The sequence below is a fragment of the Pleuronectes platessa genome, chromosome 5, assembly GCF_947347685.1.
Source record: "Pleuronectes platessa chromosome 5, fPlePla1.1, whole genome shotgun sequence".
Taxonomy (NCBI): domain Eukaryota; kingdom Metazoa; phylum Chordata; class Actinopteri; order Pleuronectiformes; family Pleuronectidae; genus Pleuronectes; species Pleuronectes platessa.
In genome coordinates, this window is record NC_070630.1 from 3,455,306 (window position 1) to 3,479,906 (window position 24,601).

Sequence of the window (24,601 nt, forward strand, 5' to 3'; positions counted from 1 at the left end):
AGGAGACATTTGTTGGGACAAAGAAGAAGATGGTGGACAGCCACAGACTAGATAATTGATGGAAAAACACTGTTTGGAGTTAAACGTGTGTTTTGGGTGGAACATGGAATAAACCAATCAGAGTAAGAGAGAATGTGCAAGCATGTTGTGCACCTGTAGCACATTTTACTATCTTGATAATGTTTCCCTAAAATAACAGTGAACTACTGTACTGACTTCCTCACTTCCTGATTCCTAAAGATAACAAAGTGCAAACAATCCGCCTGACCACACCTCATTTTGAGATGAACAGGCTCCTGGACATTTGCATTTTTTAACAATGTGTTCAGTGTGTCAGCATGGGACTTGCTAAGATGCTGTCCATTGACGGTAAAAAGCTGAATTCGAATGCGTAGACGTGCAGAACCCTCCACCGTTAACCGATGTGCATCTTCCGAAAATGTAACTGTGCGAACCTCCGGCGTAGCTTCAATGAAGAAAAACCATAAATCTGCCTTATGGCCCTGAGACACAGAAAGAAGCCGAGGATGAGAACAATCTGCAGCTAACTGTGGGCCGCACACTGCCTTTTGCCTTCTCACTCTGATTTGATGTGACTGAACTCCTTAAAGGTCACATGAAAGAACATGACAGTAATTTGCTTCTGCAGTTTGTCGAGTTTCCACATGAAACAGAGGTTCGGGGGCAGAACTTCGTGCCGGCACTGACTTCTTTTAAAGTTCAGAAGTGGGTGAAACAAAGAACTCTATATCTCCAGTGACAGCTGCACTTCAGGATCACTTGTCCTGCAGCTTCTTCGCCTGATGGACTTCTAATGCAGATCTCTGTTGATGATACTGATGATCCTGCCTCAGAAGACTCGTGGAGCTGTTGGTGATGATTCAGCCTAATGGATCTGGAGGATTTACAAGGACATTAAGCGTCGGCTGTGGATTTCCCCAAAGTCTGTAATCACATGTTATTAACTGGGATTTACAGGATGAGTTATCAACAACATTTTGAAAGGCGGAAAGAAAAGAAAGAAAGGTGGGATGTAGATGTAAAAGTTTAAAGATTGATCTATTGAGATTTATTCAGTATACAATAAGGTCCTAATAACATATCCTTAATGTTTTCAATCCTTCTGTCATGTGGATATATTTGACGAGGATTTGAAGCTCTAGCTGATACATTTGCTCTGGTTCTTAAAATGGGATTAGTTCTGGTTTTGGCATCACTGGAAAACAAATTCCAGCCACACCTCACAAATGAAACTCATCCAGCGTCGGGCCACTGACTCACCGCGGGATGTTATATCATGAGTACGTGTGAGCACCTGCTTCTGTGTGCAGGCAGCAGGGAGGAGAGGGAGGAAGGCCGAGGAGAAGGGGGAGGGAGTGGAAGTTGGGAGAAAAGGGAGAGGCAGGGAGCTCCGGCTGAGACGGTAAATAAACAACTGCGCTGATTGACTTGACATTGCAGTTTGACATGTTCCCAAATAAGCGCGGACTGTAATGTAATAAAGAATAGCGTGAGGCACTGGCTGGGGTGTGTGGGGGGTGGGGGGGGGAGGCCTGCCACCACAGAAGCTTGTCGTAGGCCGTGTGGGCTGAGCATCAATTCACTGGTTTCCACTGCCCGTCTGTCGCTGCCTCTAGCAGTGAACACAAACATGTTTTATTAGCCTGCTCTGTGCACCGAGCCAAGTTTCACATAAAACAAGCTCCGGCATGACAGCGCTTGCCGGGAAATAACGCGTTGAACATCCAGTCCACACACCAAGCACGCCTTTTTTATTCTCGCAACAGATAAATATACCTACTTAGTCTGCTGCTCTAATGAGTATCCTACACACAGACACACACACACACACACACACACACAGAAACACACACACACAAGGAGGTAAATCTGTACTTGTTTCTTTTTGACAACGTTACCAGGCAACACTTAAAGCAGAGGAGCTGCAGACATCTGAATTACACGACACCATCAATCATGCTGTGATTCACACTTAATATAGATTTACTTGTTATTCTTCAACACAGTGCGTCGCATGAGTCTAACAGATAATTTGAAATGTATTCGTGACTTTCATTTCTTGCTGTGGATGATCGACGGCGAGCCGAGTGCAGATGAACCCATTCACAGGGAAAAGCTAAGTGTTGCTGTAATAACTGCAAATCAAAGAAATTTTGACAAACCAAATTAGAGCTTTACATTTACTGTGATTGACGGTTCAGCTCGGGCAATTTTGAGACTGTATAAACTGTTTTTATAAAAGACAGAAAATAGTTTCCTTTCGATGTGAAAGGGAGGAAATGTTGGTTTAATGGAAACAGGAAAGAGCAACTAAAGCCGTTTTCAGGACATTTAGATCTGGACTCTCTCTGGACTTTCACCTTTCATAAGAACAACGCAGCAGGAGAGTCAGACAAGTTCAAGTCAACAGGAAAACGTCTGTTCTGCAGTAGAAATCATTTTGTTTGCAGCCTTCGGCATCGGTTCCTGTACCAAGAAGCTCTGGAATCCTGTCTTAACAAGTTGACGTCTTCACCAACATCTTCTACGAGCTTGGCAAATGTTTTGCATTCTCACATACTCTCAAGAGAATGTCCAGAGTTCAGTGTATGTCTGAAAGCAGCATTCGACCAGTGGCACTGATTAACACAAACACACACACACACGGAAGTGGTATTAATAAATGAGGTTTAAAAAAAAATTATCTTATTACGTGACCTTTCAACCAGTATCTGGGCAGGACACAAAGAAGCTAATCCGATCTGGACGTGTGTTTGTGTGTGTGTGTGGTCTTAGAACAAGCACCAAGGGAAGTGTGAACCACAGTGTGTGTGTGTGTGTGTTTATAAATGTTTGTGCATGTGTGTGGTCTCAGAACAAGCGTGAGCAGTAGTGTTTGTGTGTGTGTGTGTGCTAAGGACACACACCGAGGTGACAGTGGGGGAGAAATGAATAAATGAGGAGCAATAATTTTCATAACACTGGGGTTTACAGTCGCGGTGGTGATCCTCCATACAGACACAGAGACGGTAACTTTGGCACAGCCATGACAAACTGTAAACAAAGCTCCAGACGGTCTAATGAACAGGTTCGCTCGTGGTTCCTGACATTTTCCCGACAAACACGCGGCGAACTGCCTGAGCTGGAGACAGAAGCAGCTCCACTGCAATCAGCTCTGGTGTCAACATAAAAGCGTGCAGGCCTCACGGAGCGGTGTCTAATTCTGGCGGTGGCACGGTGAAGCCATCCTCGGAGTCTGGCCCTTTTAAAAGCAGCTCCAGAACGAGGCCCCGGTCGGGACTCGTGGGTTCCCAGAATGCTTAGTGTCCATGTGACTCTGCGGAGAAATGCCCGGCACTGTTAATCCACCTAATCCTTCCCTGTGGTGACTTAATGCTTAAATAAGATAGACAGTGGTGAGAAAGCCTGACACGCATGTGCAGGAAAACATGCACAATATGTAGACCCATCAAACAATTACTGAATTCCATTTCTTATTGCTTGCGATAAAGGTTGTTGATGTGTATATGAGGGAGCAGCGTTCACTGCAATCACAACGCTGTGCTAATAAGTGGAGCAAAGCAATTACAGCATTTTAATTTCTTTATTAGTGTCTATGATAGCTTTTATATAAGAGTTTTTAGTAGAACATATGCTTGTTTATTCTATCCTGAGCTGAAAGTCCCCGGTGGGTCATTACAGCAGGAGTGTAAGTCACTGATTAACGAGAACTTTGCTGAGTCGCAGAGATCTCTGTTGGTCTCGAGACGTGAAAAACACCTCTGTGGATTTTTCTTTTCACATTTTCAGCTGTGCAAAAATAAAAAGGGTGGTGAAGAGACGACATTTTCATCTACTTTAATGGCATCATTACTGTGAGGCAGCCTGCAGGCTAATCTGAGCTCAGTGGGGAACGGACTCTGGTGTTTACTGTTTTTCACATTAAAGAATTTCACAGAGCAGTTTTTAGTCAGGACATTAAAGCTGCTGCTACGGAGAAAATTATAGATTCCATTCACTCGTTTCCACGCAGCTACTTTCCAAACACTGAGAGGGAAATGATTATTCTCAGAGAAATCATAAATATGGAAAACACCAAAAAAAGTTAATTATCTGTCAAATATCTCATTATATAAGATATTAAGAACAGAAGATCCTCCTCTCGTTACATGGGGCTCCAGAGGATATTGACACAAATCATTCGGATGATGAAGTATTACTGAAATAACACCAGTTATATCACCAAGAATCCAATGTGGCACAGTGTCTACTCCCAAACCAGTGCATTAATATTACATCAATACAGTTTATCACCGAGCTTTGCCTGGTCCCTCAGTGATCCGGCTGAATCTATAGGATCTTTAGAGATAATCTTATTTTAAGCTTATTCTAGAGGCGTCAGAGATTCCTCCCTGCTTAAAATCAAAAGTCCTAAACGCTCCTTTAATTGTTCTTCAAACTACCGTGGGAAGTCCGGAGCCGGAGCCACCGACACCATCACTACACAAACAGCTCTACAGCAGCAGATAACGGCCGAGAGGTGGGAGGACATTTCCGCCACAAAGGGACAGTGACATTTTCCCTCTGGGCAAACACCTCCACCACCTCCCACCCTGAGAGAGGGCAGACAGTAAAACCAGAATAATAAAAGGGAGGAAGGTGTCATGTTCTTTAGACTCTGAATCAAAAGGGCAACCCATCACTGCAATGCAAATGAGCTCCTGTGTCTGAATGAAATGGCCTTTTGTCTTTGGCCATTTGAAGTGTCTCCAGACTGTATGGGATCGCTCTATGAGCCACCGCTGTGAAGCCCCCGCGCCAAGAGCTGCCCCCACACTCTGAGGAACAGAGCATCCAGTCAGCTCCGGCGTCATTTCCTCGAAACAATGACGTGAATCTGTGAAATTTACAGTTACCCGTAAACTGACTTTTCACTTCCTCTTATACGGACTTCACACTCGGAGGCCAGGCGGATAAAGTCCCTAGAAACATGGAGAGAGTCCGACTCTGACATTTGAGTTGACATATGCAGATCTTCTAAAACTATAAAGCAGATCTGGGTCTGAGTCTGAAAGCAGGAAATGAAAGTGACTCAAATAAATAGTCACTTCTTCTAAATTATTATTAAGACATTTTAGAGGCGGGGCAGAAATGTTCCTGGAAAATGTCCGGAGCAAATAACTCAGATGTTTGCGTTTCGTAGCTACAGCCCCTCCAGAAGATTTCAGGGAATGTGCTGGAGTTCAGTTCTTGTCTGGAAGCAGCGTTATGGAGTTGGAGGAGATTCTCCACAGAGAGCTGTGTATAAAGCCTCTGTTCACAAGCGGTCACCTCTGTGTGGCTCATTAAACTCCCATCATTCATACCCAGACGGGAGCAGACAGGACAGTCTGCTGTGTCCCAGTGAGCAGAGCAGCACTGTCCCCACACACCCTGCGTCCACCAGGGGAGACAGCGGTACTGGCCGTACTGGTCTGAGCTCAGCCTGTGCTTGATTGAACTTGCCTATGTTAATGAGACTGTACTTAGCGGCTCCACAGCGAAAATACCACCGATGCAGCCGTGTCCATTATATCCTTTCATGTCTCAAACCAAGGAACAAAATATTCAGGAGGGAAACGGCGCCGATGGAGCCGGGAGACTTCAAAGTGATGAAGGATTCGAGGAAGACTCGCTGAGGAAATGTCCACCTGTTACTGGAGGAATTACTCATCCTCGCTGGCTGAAGGAGAATCAATTGATTGGATTTCAAATGTATTTTTTGCTCTCAAATACAAGTTTATCCGACTGGATCTCGTTATCTCACTTGATGAGTTTCCCCTTGAAGAGATAAAACTGGGACCTAATGAGTTGAACGTCACACTTTGACAATAAGTGCCAATATTAAACAAAAGACTGTAAATGATTGATTTAAGAGAATAACTTTACAGCACCAGTTGTTAAATTTAGATGGAACTAGAATACGGAAATATAAAAATGGTCAAAGTAGAGCTGACTGACTAATATGGCCATCAGACATAGCAATAAAATGTTAGTGTTTTTATTTGTTTGTATGTTGTGCTACCAAAACATTATCTTTATTATTGTAATGAATATAATTTTTTTATTTTACAGAACAAATGATGCAGAAAACATGTGGATTTATGTTCTTAGCTTACATAAAACAAATTCTTATTTTATATTAATTCATACTTTGTTTTAGTTCCATTAAGTTATTTTACTACATTTATTTTAATATATTTCTTATACATATTTCAGCCCATCTATTGTTATTGTTAATGTTCCACTTCCTAATATCAGTAAAAATAACAAATGGAAAAGGGTGAATGAAAATCCAGTAGAGTTATGTATTAACTGAAAAGTTAACTGGATCCTGTTCTGTGGTAATTATTTACTGGTGTCAATATTCCACGTGTCCCACCTCAAAACAAACCTCACTAGCAGTTTCCAAGGGAGAGTTATGATTGAGCTGCACACTGATTGGCTGAGAGTCGCCCTCATGTCGCCTCGCTCCGTGCACGAAGAGATGAACGGCAGCGAGGAGCCTTCCTCATCAAGCTCCAGCCACAAGATGTGGAGCAGCTCGCCGTTTGCAAGTTAACAGTCGGTGTGATTGAGCGGCGCAGGTCTGCCTGTGTGTCAGGCCGAGATAACATGGCCTCTCTCCCGGCCAACGGTAAACGGACGTGAATGACGACTGGTTCAAATGGCCCCATCACTATGGAAACCCCTCTACAAAAGCATCCCAGCTATTCACACGCAGGAACATTGAGGCTGCAGGAGAAAGAGAGGCAGAGGGGGGAAAGAGAGAGGAGGGCAAAGACGAGGGGGAAAAGAGAGAGAGAGAGGCAGATTGAAGAAGTGGAGCAGGGAGGGGGGAGAAGAAGGCAGGGAGATAGATCATCAGAAGCTCACAGCGACAGAGCGAAAAAGACAGGAAGGAGAAAAGAAGAAACGGCAGCGGAGGGGGGATTCGAGAGAGAGAGAGAAAGAGAGAGAGAGAGCAGAATGCAGAAAGGGAATGAGGCCAGAGTTGTGAGAGACTGGCATATGAGACACAAATGATGTGAGGCTGAGCGAGTGGCACAGAGGACGATGCTCACAATAACAGCTGCTCTGCCCCGTTTGGAGCGAAGCCGTGTGATTGTGTGCACACATGAAAATGACCCTCGGCTCCAAGGGTCCGCACATACATGTCCCGATGCACATACATGTCCCGATGCACACGCATGCTGCAGAAACAGACACAACACACAAAGCTGTGTGTTCACTTCACAGCTAAACGGGGGGGGGGAAATGGCGCTCGTTTTCACGGCTGCTTTCAGAAAACCCCATCTGCCCGCTGGCTTCTTTGAAATATTAACCAGACAGAAAGTCACCGCGTGAGTTCTGAGGGAAACCGTGATCAGAAGCTCAGTAGTGGCGGTTAGCAGGAAGTGTCACAGGAGGTTAGCGCCACACAGAGTCCGGGTGAAGCAGCAAATTATGATTCAAATTTGAGTCGAATACATTAAGAAAGCACCGTATGCATTGGGGGCATGGATACCGTTTGATTGACAGCTAGAACTGTCCAATGGGTGCTGGTCACAGGTGTGGGTAGGCATGCCGTGTACACGAGCTCCCAGCCAGGCTCCACCCCCTCCCATCTCCCATATATGGTTCATTCTGGTTTAAAAGATCCAAGATGGTGCAGGTAGCTTACAAACCATTGGGTAACATCCCAGTGGGCTGACAGGTCGAAGGCTGGATGTACACAAGAGATATTCTAGACTTATGGTGCAAAATGTAAATAAAATGAATAAATAACCTTATTTTAGAAACAGATCCAGTTGGATCCACACATTGAGGTTAGTGCTGCCATTTGTCAAAGATGTGAGCAGAGGCGACATGAACCCAGAGTCAATGACGCACAAGCACAAAAGATCAGACACAGATCCACTTGATTTGAAGATGTTTTGACTTGGAGAGAAACCTCAGTGATCCTGTGTGTTTGTTTCCTGACTTCGTGACAGGAGCAGGACTGACAGAGGAGATCCTGGTAACGTCCGCCACTGTCACGCAGCGAGTTTGTCCGCTAGCTTCTGTAAACACAAGTCGCCCGCTGCAAACTTCAGCCGCCGAAATAAGACGAAATTCTAGTTTCAGATTTGCATCGGATGCAAATACAGCACGAGAGAGAACAAACACTAATGTCTCCATACCGTTCACACCCGTTCGTCTGTGTTAGCGGCCAGTTGCTACTGGTATTTGCGTCCATTCTTCAGCTCCTCAATACATTTGTCATACGCTGAACACATGCCTCCATTGATCGTTATAATCCCGGTCGGAAGGTGTAAAATTAGAATTAGAAAGTGCAGCTGCCAAAGGGTGGCACGAGATCAAGTTTTCTTTTATGTCAGTTTAAAGCATCTGAAGCGTGTTAACACAGAGAAAAGGTGAGTGTTGATTCATGTTCGCTCTTGAAAGTCAGAATCAGAATCAGAAGTATTTTATTGCCAAGTAGGTTTACACCTACAAGGAATTTGCTCTGGTAATTGGTGCATACAATGAACATAGAAACATAAAAACGCAATAACATAAAAACGCAATAAATACAACCTACATAGGAAAAGCAATAAAAAAATAGAAAACCAGTATATATTTACTCACTGTTTACTTCTTATTTACTCACTTTTTTCCAATATTTATATAAAGTAACATTTATTTTGACAAACATTTCTGAATAAAAATATATAAAAGATAAAATATATAAAAAGTCTTGATTTTTACACTTCACCCGTTCATTAGACGTCTGGAACACTTCATGTTCAAGGACAACTTTTAAACCTATACCTGAGAACTACTGCAGCACTAAACTTGAGCACCTTTTACACTCACCAACACACACTAGCATCTGGCTTTTGTCAGCAGTGAGAATATATTATCAGTCAGGAGACACAGGCTGTTATCAGCTCCTTCTCCTTCACACCCAGGTGAATGCATTTATTTCTCATTATATATTTCCGCAGTCTAAACACTGACGCTGCAAGTTTTCCGACACAACGATATGATGGGCACCGAACTTCTTGGCATAAATAGCCATGAAGGCTTATTGGTTTTGACATCTTGAGAACAAAGTGCAGCAGTGTTGTTTTTTCTTTGTACCAGGCTATATGCAACACTGGCAGGACTGTTGAGGTTTCAGGACTTATGTGTGTGTGTGTGTGTGTAATTAGATTGTTGGTTGATTGACAGTAAGTGGACCTGGTGGAGGTGTGCGTTCAACTGAGTTCATCTTCTGTCCCTCTCACCTCTTCACTCCAGACTGTAGGTTGCTTGTAACTTGTTGTGATCTAGCAATTAGATGTGTGTGTTTTCATTGAATGTGGAATAGTAGGCATCTGCCATGTTAACGTAAATGCAGAGAGGTACAATGATGCTAGGCCAAGAGAAGAGAAGAAAAGAAACTCTTAATTAGGACAAAGTACTTTTTACTCCTTTTCCCTGTGGTACACTGGCTTTTCACTGGGGAGAAGGTGTGTCCAGTCTATTTATAAGCAGCTCCAGTTGGTGGACTGGAGGGTCTCGTCTTCCGAGTCTGCCCTGTCTAACGTTGCTTGTTCAGAAAGATAAATAAACACTAGGAAACACAAGTTTTTTGCTCATTAGAACCATAATTCATCTGGAGATATTTTGTAAATGAGAGCTCAGACGGGATTTTTTATCAAAGTAGATGTCATGGTTGTAGACGCCATTTTCTCCTCTAATGTAAGATTCTGTCAGAAGAATGATTAATAAAAGGTAAAGACATTCTCGTGGGGCATTGAATTCATTTTCATTGTCAATTACAATGGATTTTCATTGTCAATTACAATGGATTCAAAGTGATTCTGGTGAACGGTGTAAAGCCGTCATACTGGGTTCATGCTGTTTCCTGATTTTACAGGAGGTAGAATAAGGTAAAAACAGCCATTCAATAAGCTTTGGACCAAAACTGCAATTAATGTTCTAATCATGGGTATTGTCTAAGCTGCTCCATTGCCCGTTGCACACATGCATGTTTGAAATGGGCTGTTTGACAGTCTGTGGTAAAGCTGGTTGCAGCTTTCTTTCTGAAACTTTCTAACAAACCTACAGTTATCGAGTCACATCAAGTAAAGTCTGCAGAGCTGCTGCTGCACCTGTTTACTTAAAGTTAGCTGAAACTCGACTCAGTGCACAGAACCTCATAATAAAGAACCAATCATTGGCATAGTTTGAACAGGCTGCTGTCAACAACATCACATTTGTTGATGGTTCCAAGCCGCCGCTGCCCCAGAGTGCTGGTCACCTGTATATCAAAAGTTTATTAATATTGATCTGATCTTGTGTCCAAATTGCAGCAAATTTGACACTGCACCTTGAGCCTTTGGCAAGACTTATATAATTTGTATAAAAAGTGGAATCCTTCACGTGCCAGTGATGCACAAAGATAGGAAGTCCACTCAATGACCTGAAGTTCAAGTGTGTTCATAAAAAACCCATGACCACGAGTTTCCTTGGTCACTGAGCTGTGACTAAAGGAGAAACCGAAACTTTTTCTTGTTTTGCTGGCGCCTGTTTTTCTAATTCTCAGTTCGATTGAATCAGTGAATGTCTGAGTGGGAGACTTTCTTCCTGGGATTTTCACAAGAGAGGTTTTTACTGCACAAGTAGTTTTACAAGGGGACAAAGCTATTAACTGATGCAAAGTGGACCTTCGAGATTTATAATGTATGTCAGTGACCAAAGGGCAGCCAGTCACGGGGAGAGGGGGGTGAGGGGTGGGGGGGGGGGGGGGGGGGGGGGGTTCTCTGAAGTAAATAGCTGAACCACTCTCTGTCATCACAGAGCAAAGGTCATCACTCCTCCACATTTTTAATCCCGTTTCCCCTCCAGCACTTCACACTGTTTTTCCCTCCGACACATTCTCTCAGACACCCGGAGTTGTCGATGCTGTGTCTCCTCGACATCTTTCTCTCAGCTGTTATCTGCGACGTGTCAGACAGGCACTCAGGACGGCTGCACCTTGTACTTCATTATTCTTGTATTCCGGGGGGAGGGGGGGGGGGGGGGGGGGCTGCCAGTGAAGCAGAGTAAGGAGCAGGGACTGAAGAGCTGTTTCCCCCCCCACGGCACAAGTTGACATAGATTTCAAGCTGCACGCATCTTCCTGGAAAAGTCGTCCCCTCCGTCCACCTCTCCAGCCGCATCACACACCGCCCTGAGGTTTATCCACAGATATCATAACACTGCTTTTGGGTTTCCCTACCTGACTCCATCAGGTAGATGCCGAGCAGATTGGCTGGGCAGCAGGAGGAGGAGGAGAGGGCGGAGAATGAAAGAGAGGAGGACGCAAGGGAGCAAATTGGTTGCATCTCTGCTCGGGGTGAAGCATTCACAGTATCTGCTGCCCAATTTCGGGAGAGACCTGTCAAGAGATTTGCGAGAGCTTGACTACGGCTTCCTCGTTAGTCCAATCACTGTCAAGAGATTTCAGGAGAGATGCAAAGGAGGCAGGAGGAGAAGGGACGGGGTGAAGAGGAGAGGCGGGGCAGAAGAGTGCGAGCAGCGGCCAATAAGACTTGGACTTGTGTTGTTGAAATATCTCAATCATGACAACAACTCTACTTCTCTCCTGTGTTGGGACAACAATTAGCTGTCATCGTTAAAAGAAGAAGAATAAAGATAAAGCGAGAGTATATAAATTATTGATCGGTAAGTAATAGATGCAACCCTGCCTGGGGGATCTTCTCATTAGAGTACTAATTGATTTTGAACCTCCACTTTCTGATTTCTAACATGCAACAACACAACAAAAGAGACAGAAAAATCACAGCCGAAGTTGTGAGAAGGATGGTATCTGCATTAAAGTCAGTCAACAGAGAAATAACTGATAAGTGTTCGTCTGCAGCGATAAACAGATAATTACACCGGGGGAGCGTGTTGCTGAGTTGCTAAGCTACGCAGGTGCACCATCGCATAAATAAGGCGCTGGAGTGTAAAAGCTATTTCTTGCCGGATGATGATAATTGCTTCTCATTTGGCGTTAATGACTCGAGCACTGAGAAGATTCAGGCTCCTTTTCAGGTACATTTTTTTTTTTTTTTTGCGTGGCGGGTTTGAGGTGAGTCGGCCGTTCTTCCCTCCTGACCACTAAAAGCTCTCCGCATGAGCAACCCCCTTCAAACCTCCATCTCCCTCCTTTCACGTCAGAACCGCCGTGAGCAATCTAGACAACTCTGTGAGCGTCCATCTACTCTCGCCTCAGTTATCTCTTTACCTCTCCACCTGCTCCTCCCTCACTCCCTCACTCCCTCTCTCCCTCTGTCAGAGCCTTGTGAGCCGGCGACCCTCCCAGCCCTCTCTATCCAGGCTTATGTTCCACGTGCCCGAGAGCGGATTACATTCCTGACATCACTGGGCCAGATGTTTATGACTAAAATAAACACAACAACTAGCCTCACCTCCGAGTCAAACAATGTGTTTAGCCTAAACACGACACCCCCCCCCCCCTTTCCAATTGATGCACGAGCGGTTTAGAGATTTGCTTCTGTGTAATGATCGCCTCTTTCTCTTTCCTCTTCATGTCCATGGTCAAGAGATTAAATTGTGTTGCTTTCTCTTGGTTTTCACTTCATTGCGCTGCCTTTAGGTTGTGTCCCCCCCCCCCCCCCCCCCCCTTCATTCTTCCTCCTGTAGCTTCTGCTTAGGGCCCTCTCCAGTGAGCAGGGCTGGAGATCAAATAGCCGATAAGCTGTCCCGCTGTAACGTACACATTAGCATGATTAAATCGCCAATAGCCTGTGCATTCATTAAAAGCCTCTCTGTGCCGGCTGGGAGGTCTCTCCATATCCAGCCGGTGAGTGGAGGAGGAGCAGCACGGGTCAAGCAGGTGTGTCGGTGCAAAGAGGGCATATCGCTGCCGTGTGTACGTCTAAGCCGGACATCACCAAAGGCAGAGGAGTTAATGAGGGTTGCCGGGTATTTCTGACACCGCGCTGGCGTTCTGTGGGGGGGAATTTCAGGTGATGAGATGGAGAGAGAGAGAGTCTGTGGAGAAGCGATAGCCGGGCGGGGAAAAAAGTCAGCGGCCGGCTCGGCGCTGGCAGTGGCTACACGGGAGATTTAGGGCTTAGGAGATTGTTCGACGGGGGCTCAGTTTGTGAACTATGGGCCTGTGTTTTCGAGGGCAGCTTTGTGTGGACGCCGACTCTTTCCCCAATTTGAACTGCACTCTCAGCAGTTTAAAAGAGCAGGATTAGACACAGGAGTGGAGAGCAGAGACTGCTTTCTCTTTTGCGCTGAGGAGAGAGGATTTGGAAGAAATGACCTGTGTTCACTTCACTTTCTCCTCCTCGTGACTGAAAACCCAGTGCTGCATCCTTCCTTCCTTCCTTCCTTCCTTCCGTCACTCCCATTTGCCGCCTTTCCATTTCCCCTGCTGGATGACTCTGTGCTCATCAGCATGCCGCTCCACGCAGCTGCTCCTCAGGCAGGCTGGCAGACAGGCAGGCAGACTTGTCAATAAAGGAACCACAGTAACAGGGCACCTCGCTCAGGCCTCCAGCTCTGTCACTGACGTCTCTCTCAGCGGCCCGGGCTCCCTCGTTTAATGAGCACGTAATTGTTGAGCAAGCAGAAGAGAAATTGGGGAACTGAGGAGGTAAAAAGGCAGCCATGGGGTGAGAGGTGTAATAGAGAGATAGTGGAGCGAGAGGGGAATGAGGTGAGGGAGGCACAGGGACGGATTGTTCCAGTGAACAAAGTAAGACACAAAACAGCCAATTTGTCCTAGAATGGGGGGGGGGGGGGGGGGTGGGGGTAGTACAGTGGGGTGGTACAGTCAGCTCAGAGCGAGGAGAGGGGAGGAAGAACACTGCGTCTGAATCAGAGGGACTGGAAGGGGGGGGGGGGGGGTAATGCGGCTCGGTGGGCGCTGACATTGAGAACAGGCGGAAAAAAGCAGTTTCAAGGACAACATGGAAATATCACGTTCAGTCGCTACAAGGCAGACGTGAGCTGTGGCTGTGGCCCCCCGCTCTGGGGGGGGGGGGGGCAGCCAGAGAACGGCAGGAGAAAGGACGGGATCAAGGTCACGTAGCGATGTTTCCAAAATATCTGACAACATGAAATGATAGCAGGTGACAGATGTACTGCATGGGAATGCTGGAGGGGGGGGGGGGGGGGGGGAGGGAAGGTTGTTGACCTCACTGGTGTTGCCAGGGGTCTGACTTTGATGCTACGGCTATACTTTCAAACATATTTGGATTCGATGCAACAAATCCACAGAAAGCTAAAAGGCAAACATTAGTAGCGTGTTGCCACATTTTTTCCTTAAATAATTCTGATGCTCAATAGGTCATTAAAAATATTCATCCATTCTGTTTATTTGGTTCACATTTTCCTTTTCTACATGAAATAATGACAAAAACGATTACACAGGAAGGAAAGTAGAGGAAAAACAATATATATCTAGATCATTTAATTGTCTCACCTATAAGAGTATTAAAAACAATTCAGATAAGAAGCCAAATAAACTCAGAGCTGCCTCAACCAGCGAGTCTGAGTCGTTTCCACAGGAAGATTTTCAAGCAGTTAACTGTGAGACGACCAAATCCTTCACATATGCTATAAACCCTCTGCAGGGTGATGTTAAAATAAATTTTAGCTCGGAGACCATGTTTCTTGAGATCATATAGAATAATGACGAAGATGATCACATTAAACAAACGATTCTAACGAGGGTCTACTGAAGTTGACGACGCTCAACTTTACCCTAATTACCATTTGGAAGCGGGCGGCAGTTTGACTCTGGTGCCCTGCGTGCGGTGCCACTCTCCCGTGACCGCCCGGACTGATTCTAAATGAATCGGTGCCCTGATTGCGTTGCTCCCTGCTCGGTTCTCTCCCCCTGCAGACACAGAGCAGCGGAGCACAGACACAACCCACATGACTGCATTAGCTGCCATGCTGCAGGCGATGAGAGGAAGGCCTGGCTTTCACCGCGGGAAAATGATGGATGTAATGTAGATATGCTTTATCTGTCATTAAGCCCCCGCTCTGCCCTCCCTCAACCTCTCGGCAGGGGGAGGGGCGGGGGGGATTTCAATCAGACTGGTGAAGAATATAACTCTGGTGAGACATTCTGAGGGCAACAGCTAATCAGTCATGACTCTATGGAGGAGAGAGACTTCACAGCAGGAGCATCTATCTCTATGCTGTTCTGCTATACTCAGCTTTTTATCAAGTGTTTGACCTTGCTCTCCCACCTCCTGTGTCTTTTCATACTGTGAACAACCTGAGTCGGACCCTCCTCCGCTTCTTGTTACTTCTGCAGAAGATTGGAAAAATCCAAACCAGCATGATTTTGGAGACTACTGACAAATACCAGTACCCCTTGCGTGACTAGGCCGCAATCTCCATCTGTCTGTCAGCTCCCAGCGCCTCAATAATAGCACAGTGGCACTAAAGAGGCTCCTGAAACATTAGGACGGGATGTGATGAGCACGGAAGGGAGCGGTTGGAGGGTAGGTGGGGAATGGAGGGGGTGGAGTCCAGCGGAGGCGGCCCGCTGCTCAGAAGGCTCTATAATTAGCTGCAGAAGATCAAATGACTTTTAATGGGTTTGTCTGAAAACAGCTATTTCAGATTTGTGCTCGGAGCGAATATCATATCTCATCAAACTAATGGAATTCTCTGGAGGGCTTGATTGGTTTTTATCTCAGATCAAAATGGCTGATAGGAGGTGCTCAGCTGCAGCATTTACCAGCTGCAGCTTGTGAGGAATAAAGTGCACTTTCAGGGCAACCATTATGCAAAATGGAGACGGTTGTAACAAAAGATTTACATATGAAGCCAAATGACACAAGTCCTTCAACTTCAGAATCCGAGGTTGGATGCACAATCGCTGTTTCCATACACGTCATTTCCCATGAATCTTTGAGTAAGAATGTGGTTATAATAACGAAACATCTACTGAGCATTAGTTAGAGGATAAATAAACGGGCTCTACAAGGATAACATCAGGGTCGTAGATCAGGCACAACGCGGGCTGGTGCAGAATGCTATATCTGCCTCCTACTGTCCTTAAGCATGCAGTAAAACACACAAGATAACACACAATGACACAGAGAGACACACTTGGGGAACTGTAGAGTGCAGCAACCTCATATGCAGGCCCGTTGGGGGTTTTAAAAATGATATTCATATGTGCATGTAATCAGGGGGGAATTGTTCTCGGATCAGATTTCGGACTCAAAAAGACAAAATGCTTGTTGAGTTTAGGTCAGACTCAGCTGAAATTACTTATGCACTGTGTGTGTATATATATATGTGTGTCCCTTATTTCCCATGGCGCCCTGGTAGCATTCAAGCTACATTCATTTCCCCCACTCCGTCATTTTCTATTTTGGTCGGTGGAAACGATGTCCAATGAACTCCAGCCAGGTTGTGACTGTCATTTACTTAAATTATACAACACACAAGCCTCCTTCTCTTTATTGCCTCTGTGGGAGCAGGGAGGGGATGTGCAGGCTTTAGCTCTTCACCGTGCATGAACACCTCTCATCGAATTAATTACAGAGTTTGAAGGTAGGAGCTTAAACATAAGTATAGCGGGGGAAACTCGGAAGGAAATTATATCTATGGCCTCAAAGGACCGAGGTGGTTGTGGGCTTCGCTCCCTTCTGAGGCTAAATCTCCTTGTTTTTCTGTGTGGACCATTCTATAGAACTGCTATTTGTCCTTGGCCACCTTCTCCTTGAGAAAGTGCTGTATCAGACAGGCTGCTAACAGGGCCATCGCCCAGCCGAGGCAAAGGAGGCAGCAGCAGCAGCAGTACAGGCCTTTCTCTGGGGGTATACAGTTACACTGCACTGCTTCTATCTCTTACCGTACTGACATGTTCCTCTTACCCCAGAGGAAAGAAAAAGGGAGAAACAGGATGGAGTCCGTGGTGCCAGGGTGGAGGATACCATTTCCACTAAGAGCACCAGATACAGGGAGAAGAGATACGACAGGAGCTTGGGAAGCAGGAAGAAGGAACGGGGGGGGGGGGGGGGGGGGGCAGGATCTAATATGTTGTGTTTTCTTTGGCAGTGAATGGTGTACACAAATATTCAGACTTATTGCCAATGTGCAAACTTGTATTTTACAGAATGAAAATGCAGAAAAAAGATGTGCATTTACATTTGATGTACAATGTTTATTTTCTTAAATGAAGTTCTATTTAATGGGTATTTATATTAAAGTTTATAGTTAAACTGTAAAATATCATGAATCAATATAATTTGTGTTTAATAAAAACATCTTAGGAATCATTGCGGGTTTAAATTATCTATATATCAATATAGGAAATGTTTTACTCCCTAACAATGTATCAGCATCGGCCCCTAAAACTCAATGTTGGTCAGGTTATATCATATTATATTATAAATCTTAAGCATTTATTCTTTGAGTGTGGCGGCTGTCAGTCATCTTATCAGAAGTAGAACACCAAGTGCAATGTGTCAATCAGTGTTCAGACCTGGTCCTGAAGATAAGTTCCTTAGAACAACCTGATCCTACAGAGAAATCCCCACAAAACCACTAAGAACACAGACTGTCCTCAATCGTGTCTTAAAACACGCAGAACGTGATGACACAAGGACAGAGGCATACAATGCACTAAGAGATACAAATATAAACAAACAGACACACACATGGAAATCAACAGAGCCCAAAGAAAAGAAAATATAAATTATAACTGATATTTGGGAAACAGGGTCTGATTTGGCTCTTCTTTATTTTGGCAAAATCCAGTGAAAATAATTTCAATCACACAGTGAAAAAAGAAACACAAAAAATTCAGCCCCTGAGTCATTTCTGCTCTTTTATTTTCTGGTGCAGTAAACAGTGGGAGACGTCGCCTGGCACAAAGTTAACTGGCTCTTTGATTCTTAGCTGCCTGCCTCCATTTTATTCCAGGCTACAAGAAAAAAAAAAAGGAGACAAATCAATGCGTGTGTCTGCAAATGACCCAGTGATGTTACAAAATTGGGAGACACACAAGTGAGGAAGACAAGGTGGGGACAGCGGGCTACGTCTTCACACGCTGGACAGACGGGGACGGAGGGAAAGACGGACGAGGCCATAGGCAGAGGGACGAGTGCACTATAACTCACAGATAGCACACCGGATATTTTATTCATGGGAAGAAAAACCCAAGCAGCAAGAGTGACTCACAGAAGAGCTACAGGGACGAACACACACACAAACACACACACACACAGAGTGAGGAGGGGGTGACAGGGTTTAACCCACCTACGTTCACTGCCTTCTCGATCTCAAACCGAAACTACATTAAAAAATAAAGTCCGAAACAGCAAGGCTCCGCTCTCTGGGATTACAGGGGATGTTTTTGTCTCCTGAACTTGAGCGAATAGTCGTTTCTCATTGCTATCACAGGAAAGAGAGCCGCTCAACGCACAATGCAGCGAGCCATTTGCACTTCAGGCTATGCATTCCTGAGCACTCTGGCATATAAACCGACAAAAGCCATTCTCACACAGCCGCAGTTGAGCCCGGGCTATTGTCGTAAAGGAATAACACATTCTAAACTCTGGCGTGGTGGCGTTCACCTTTCAGCTGCAGGTCTTCGGGGAGGACGTGCCGATTGGCCTACATGTGGCGGGAGGGCGGATGTGCAGTGATGAGTGTGTCGACTTGAACCCACTCACATCGCACCGATATCCAACCAGCCACCCAGGATCTCTCACGGACTAAATATGTGATGAGACGCGCTGTAACAGGATTGTGCACACACGCACAACTTAGAACGCAGATACACAAACATGCATTTCCAATTGCAAAAAAAAAAAGAAAAGAAGAGAACGAGAGGAGGCCACAGCGCTCATTTGGGATAGTTAGAGCGCACGCAGAGTTTGGGAGACAAAGCCAGGCATCATGAGAACAAGCCTCGTCTGATGAGGCCTCTCTATTTAAATCCCCGGGATGAGCTGAGAGAGTGACTGTTTGTGGAATCGCTCCAGGAGATGTGCGCAGGCTCGAGGAGGAAGAAACAGCCGCTGCAGTGAAAGGGAAGACGGAGAGAGAGACACACGGAGGCTGAGAACCGTGGAGTGGCAGGAAGGAATCTTTGAGGAAATGAAAAAGCAGAGAATAGGGGCTTGGATTCAATCAGACATCCCTTCCTTCTGTTTGTCACAGAGCACGGATCAGAGCTCAATGTCGAGCACACAACACTGATACTACACACAGGTGACTCACAGTGTGTGTGCTGTGCCACTGTGAAGTGGGTTTGCCTCTGCAGGGCGTGAAAACAAGGGTTTGACTGAGTTGGTGGGCGAGCAGCAGGAGGAGAGGAAGGCTCTGGGATTAGTACCTTTCCCTTCGCTGATCTACGGGCACCCAGTGTTTCTTGTCGCTAAGAGGATTCACGGGGATATGGAGATGTCCCTACAATTGAAAAAGCAAGGGTTTTAGGCGCTAATCTACGACTTCCAGGGGCGAGCGAGGCCGCCTCTCAGCCGACGGAGCACATGCTGCTGCCGTCGTTTTGATTGACACGACCGAACGTGGAGGTCAAAGAGGAAATCTTCAGAGCCTTGACGAGAGAGAAGAGACGGCCTGCAGAGAGGCTTTGGCTGTGCACCACCTCCCACAACAATGAACTGAAAGATCGTTATCAAACCCAAGTGCTACTCAATGTTGTTTTTTTTCGTGCGTGAATTGTTGCCAACAGTCTGCCACCGCCCCCCCCGTCTCTGCTCCATATCTCGATCACCTCTGTATGGTAACAACACCCCACGTTGTCCTGGCTATTCAGGACCACACAAAAGGCCCTCGCAGGGAATCATTCACCCCGGCTAACGGTCGGCCCCACAGCACCCGCCCTGACAATCACAGCCAGCTATGCCCATTTGTTCACAAGCAATTGTTCATTATCGCCTCATATCCAGAGCGAATACACACATAGGAGCAGACTTTATTACCAGTGGCTCTCTACAAGTACGCAGAGCCCGAGCAGGCACAGACTTTGAATGATAAGAAGAGAAATGCTGCTGCAAGACGACTGCAACCGAGGAGCAATGAGCACAGAACCACAGACATTTCTCTGGGATACACGGAACAGAATTTTCTCATACTTCTTCTCCTGTGGGTTGGATGGGCTTGTCCATTCCACTGGAGCCACTGGTATATGTGCAGACGCTATAAAACCCCAAAGTCACTCCTCTAGCACGAGATCACATGATGTATTTGACGTAAAAAGCCAAGTGGAAGGAAAACACCAATATTTTGTAATTTTATGACCGACACAAAAATCTGATGTTGTGTAACACTGTGATTTCCACAGAGTGTGTCCCGGCTGTGATAATCTCTGCTAGCTTAAGTCAGCGGAGAATTAAATGTTCCGAATGCATTAACTGTTCCACATATTTGGTTTTCCATTAATCCCCAAAGGGATTCTGTGGGCAAACCTGCTACATGGCTGTAGCCTGCACTCTTCTTCTACATTAGCTCCAGAGAAGGAAGCAGCCGCTCAGCTAGGAAGCGAGTGAACAAGAGAGGGAGAGAAAACCATGTTACAAAAAGGAGGTAAGGAATTAAAGGGCGAGGATAAGAGTGCAAAGAGCTATAAATCACCAGGGCAGAGCCTTTACTTGAGCCAGTGCAGGGTGACTCTAAGATGCTGAGATGAGGGGGGGGGGGGGGCACAGCTGAAGAAACAAAAGGTCACAATCTGGCACTCTCACAGGTATCTGACAAAACAAAACCGTTTACACAGCTGAAGTAGCTGGCTAAGCCCTAATGCTCACAAAAGGAGGAACTGGGAAACAGGAGGGCCGCCGCCGGGGCCCGATGACACCTCGACCACCACATCGCACACAGAGAGACGAGGAGCGAGGGACAACCCGAACGAGGGGGAACAAACCATCCCCGAGAGGCGGAGAGAGAGCGTCTCCGTGGAGCTCAACGCCGGATCGTAAATTCAGACTCAAGGTCCAGGGGCAGTGAGTGCAGTCAGCGTAGCACTCTCTACCTCGGCTGAGCGTCCACAGGCTCATCAGCCGGGCACAGACAGCACAGACCAACGGCTTCACTGACAACAGCCCACTACAGCAGTCAGTTGTTCTTTGGCAGCGCAGGCCTGACATGGTCCAAACAACGAGAGTTACACAAGAAAGATCAGCGACGTTTCAACAGAGACGGATATTTTTGATGTTTAACTTCCTATATTTGACTGTGGATTAGTAATATTTGACTATGGTTAACTAGGAATGCAACCTGAGGAGTCATGCGTGATAAAAATCTCTCCGGGGCAGTTGGTTTCCTCTGTTCTCTCTCCAACTGAAAGGTGTTCACTGTTTGTTTTACCCACAGGTGAATGTTCAGGTCTGTTTGTTATCACTCCAGTAGTGAGTCTCAAGTTTCCTGTCACCAGCAGGGTGTGCGTTCAGGGCCCAATGAGGCACGCATGAAAAACTGAAATCTGGGGAAAAAAAATCAATATTCTATACACATCGTGTTTTAGCGCATATAACAATGCTGTATCAAACAACCCCGTCCTTCAGGACAGCCATTGATTAAACCCCAGGAATCCTCGAAAGTAGCCACACAGTGAAGCCCCGCAGCAGCCAGTGTTCACATCTCCATTTAATCTGGGTGACTGATCAGAAAATGCATTGATTTCACCCATTAATCATCTCAGGAGAGTCTGTGGGATATCGATCAGCAGGTCCATGCGGCCGGGAGAGGCTGACTGAGGAGACAATCATCACAGAGGGGACCGGCCTTTGTGGAGAGAGAGAGTGCAGCTGCATAGATTTTGTTGGGGACATAATAACCATTATTTCCCCCCCACACAATGTCCGCCAATACCGCCTCAAAATGGCCGTGGATTTTTGTCGCAAGGGGGGGGGACAGGGAGGAGCGGCCCCCGATAACCACTTTGGACAACACACAGTCGTGCCAGGAGATATCTTGTTAAAATGTTTTGTCATGGGTCTTTTCAACAGTGAGCAGGAACGTTGGTGTTTGCCTTCTGAGGGGCTGTGTGTGTGTGTGTGTGTGTGTGTGGTGGGGGGGTCTTCACTGGGGTTGTTTGCTCTGTTATTGGGTGCATTGTCGTCCGATGACACACACGTCTGACACTGCAGGCGTTGGGTGTACAGAGACAATGACTGGTGATCCACTGGGAAAATAGGATACTCAGGAAGTGTGTGCACATGTGTGGGTGGGTGTGTTTGCACAGGAGCAGCCACATTCGGCCTAGCAAATGGCACTCGTGCAGTGTTTCGGTGCTTTTAATATCAAAACACGACAACAAACTTGTGAATGCATGACATTAAGAGAGGCCTGCCTGCTTCACAAGTGCCATAAAGCTGGAAACTGAATAAGAAAGTACACAATCTCCTCCTGCAGGGTTGTACACACACACACAGGACGGGACACAGGCGTAATGCACAGCATGTTGTCAGAGGTCCATGTGTGTGTCCCCACGGGCCTGACGAAGCACCAGTTGTCTTTCATTTGATCTCTGCTGCAGAAACCCCGGGGCAGCTGTAATCTTGTTACAGAACCTTCCTGGGTCACAACTCCACATCAACACACTGCTGCAGGAATCAGGTGGAACAACACAACCTGAAATCACGATGCAACGAGATCTAATGTTGAATCTGCCACAAAGAAATCAACGTCCAGGCCTCGAAACTGTGTAAAAGAAGTGTGGTGCAAATCTCTAAATATGGATCAATACCGTTACTTGTGTGTGGATCGTGTGTGGGGGGTGTAATCACAGCCTGTTCAATATAAGTCACAGTAACACAACACAACACAACACAGATGTGATTTAATAGTGTTTTTCAGCAGAATGGAGCCGCAGACGCCTGCTGTGGAAAACGGGACAAATAACGGCTCTTAGAGAATCGAGCAAACACCGGTTCATCGACTGAACCGACGGTTAATCGGGGGAAACGACCGGATCACGTACCTCGATGTATCCGGCCAGCGCTGGAACCACGATGCCCAGAAAGAGGACCGATATCGCCGGGACTGAACCCATCTTCCAGGATCTGCGGCGGTGCTACGGTAAAGAACTCGTATCCTCTGAGTGTGTGTGTGTCCCGGAGAAGAAGGAGAGATCCCGGTCCGTGGTGGGTGAGTCCCGGGCAGAGGGACGCGTCCTGCTCCGCTTGTTTTGTTACCGGAGCTCGACACAAAATGTTGGAGGTTGGACTGAGACTCGTCTCCTCTGGAAATGTGAAGCCACACTGAGCTGTGTGGCGGCGGGGAGCTGAGTCTCTGCTGCCCCCTCCCTCTGGATCTCAACTGCCCCCTCCTCCCGGTTCTCTACTGCCCCCTCCCTCTGGATCTCGAGTGCCCCCTCCTCCCGGTTCTCTACTGCCCCCTCCCTCTGGATCTCGAGTGCCCCCTCCCTCTGGATCTCTGCTGCCCCCTCCTCCCGGTTCTCTACTGCCCCCTCCCGGTTCTCTGCTGCCCCCTCCTCGCGGTTCTCTACTGCCCCCTCCTCCCGGTTCTCTGCTGCCCCCTCCTCCCGGTTCTCTGCTGCCCCCTCCTCCCGGTCTATGCACCCTCCTAATCTCTACTGCCCCCTCCTGCTCTCTTCTGCCCCCTCCTCCCGGTTCTCTGCTGCCCCCTCCCGGTTCTCCACTGCCCCCTCCTCCCGGTTCTCTTCTGCCCCCTCCCGGTTCTCTTCGGCCCCCTCCCGGTTCTCAGCCGCCCCCTCCCGGTCTCTTCTGCCCCCTCCACCCGGTTCTCCCCTGTCCTCTCCCGGTCTCTACTGCCCCCTCTTGGTCTGTGCTTCCCATGGCTCTGGCAATATTTATAATACAAGTATTTGAAATCCAAAATAATAATTCAAATAGCATTTACTGATTTCTTATTATTTCCTTTTAACCATTTCCTATTGTTGGCCCTTTTTAAAACTTGTAAAGCACCATGTGATTTAGAGTTTATTGCTATTAGCCTCATACTAGAATTTGATTATTATCATTATGCAAAATGCAAGGAAATGATGCAGCAATTCTGTCATTTGTGCATTCACGAAAAACAGACATCAATTAAAGGGTTAAACTATATCTGTGAAATGCATTATCACAAACAGCAGAGAACAGGAATATCCACACGTGTCTTTAGTGCAGAAGAGTGAAGAATGAACTTTTTATTATTATATGTTTTTAAACAAAAGCTTCTTATAGGTCAATCGTGTCATATAACACATATAAACAGATCCTGGATGGAATTAAACATTTCATGAGAAACACAAATGATCCAAACACACGAGCACACACCAACACACACACAAACACACACATTGGCCTTTCATGATTGGATTATTTTGCCCCTCAACTCATTTTTCCTCCTCATAGATTGTCATTAGTGTTTATCTCTTGTGGCTTATTGAAAAAAAGAAACATCATGTAAATTGAATTTCTGGATTTCAGGACATTCAGAGAGGTTATTAATTTCCAAAGCATCAGTCAACAGACGTGTTGGAATGAATGAATAGAATGAATTTGCACATGTTGAGTGTTATCTTGGGACGTGTCAGTTTGACTCTCGGCTCAGAAACGCCACTGGG

The 24,601-nt window shown here is 46.3% G+C and overlaps 1 protein-coding gene across 3 annotated transcripts in view; it reads right to left on the minus strand.

Annotated features, from left to right (window-relative positions):
- aplp2 (amyloid beta (A4) precursor-like protein 2) overlaps positions 1-23,347 on the minus strand; it is a 54,180-nt gene extending 30,833 nt beyond the window's left edge. For all 3 annotated transcript variants that reach the window (XM_053422611.1, XM_053422610.1, XM_053422609.1), the window contains exon 1: positions 22,991-23,347. In XM_053422611.1, coding sequence (XP_053278586.1) covers positions 22,991-23,062 — 72 coding nt within the window. In that variant the 5' untranslated portion in view covers positions 23,063-23,347. The remainder of the gene's footprint in view (positions 1-22,990) is intronic.
- Positions 23,348-24,601: the final 1,254 nt, after the last annotated feature.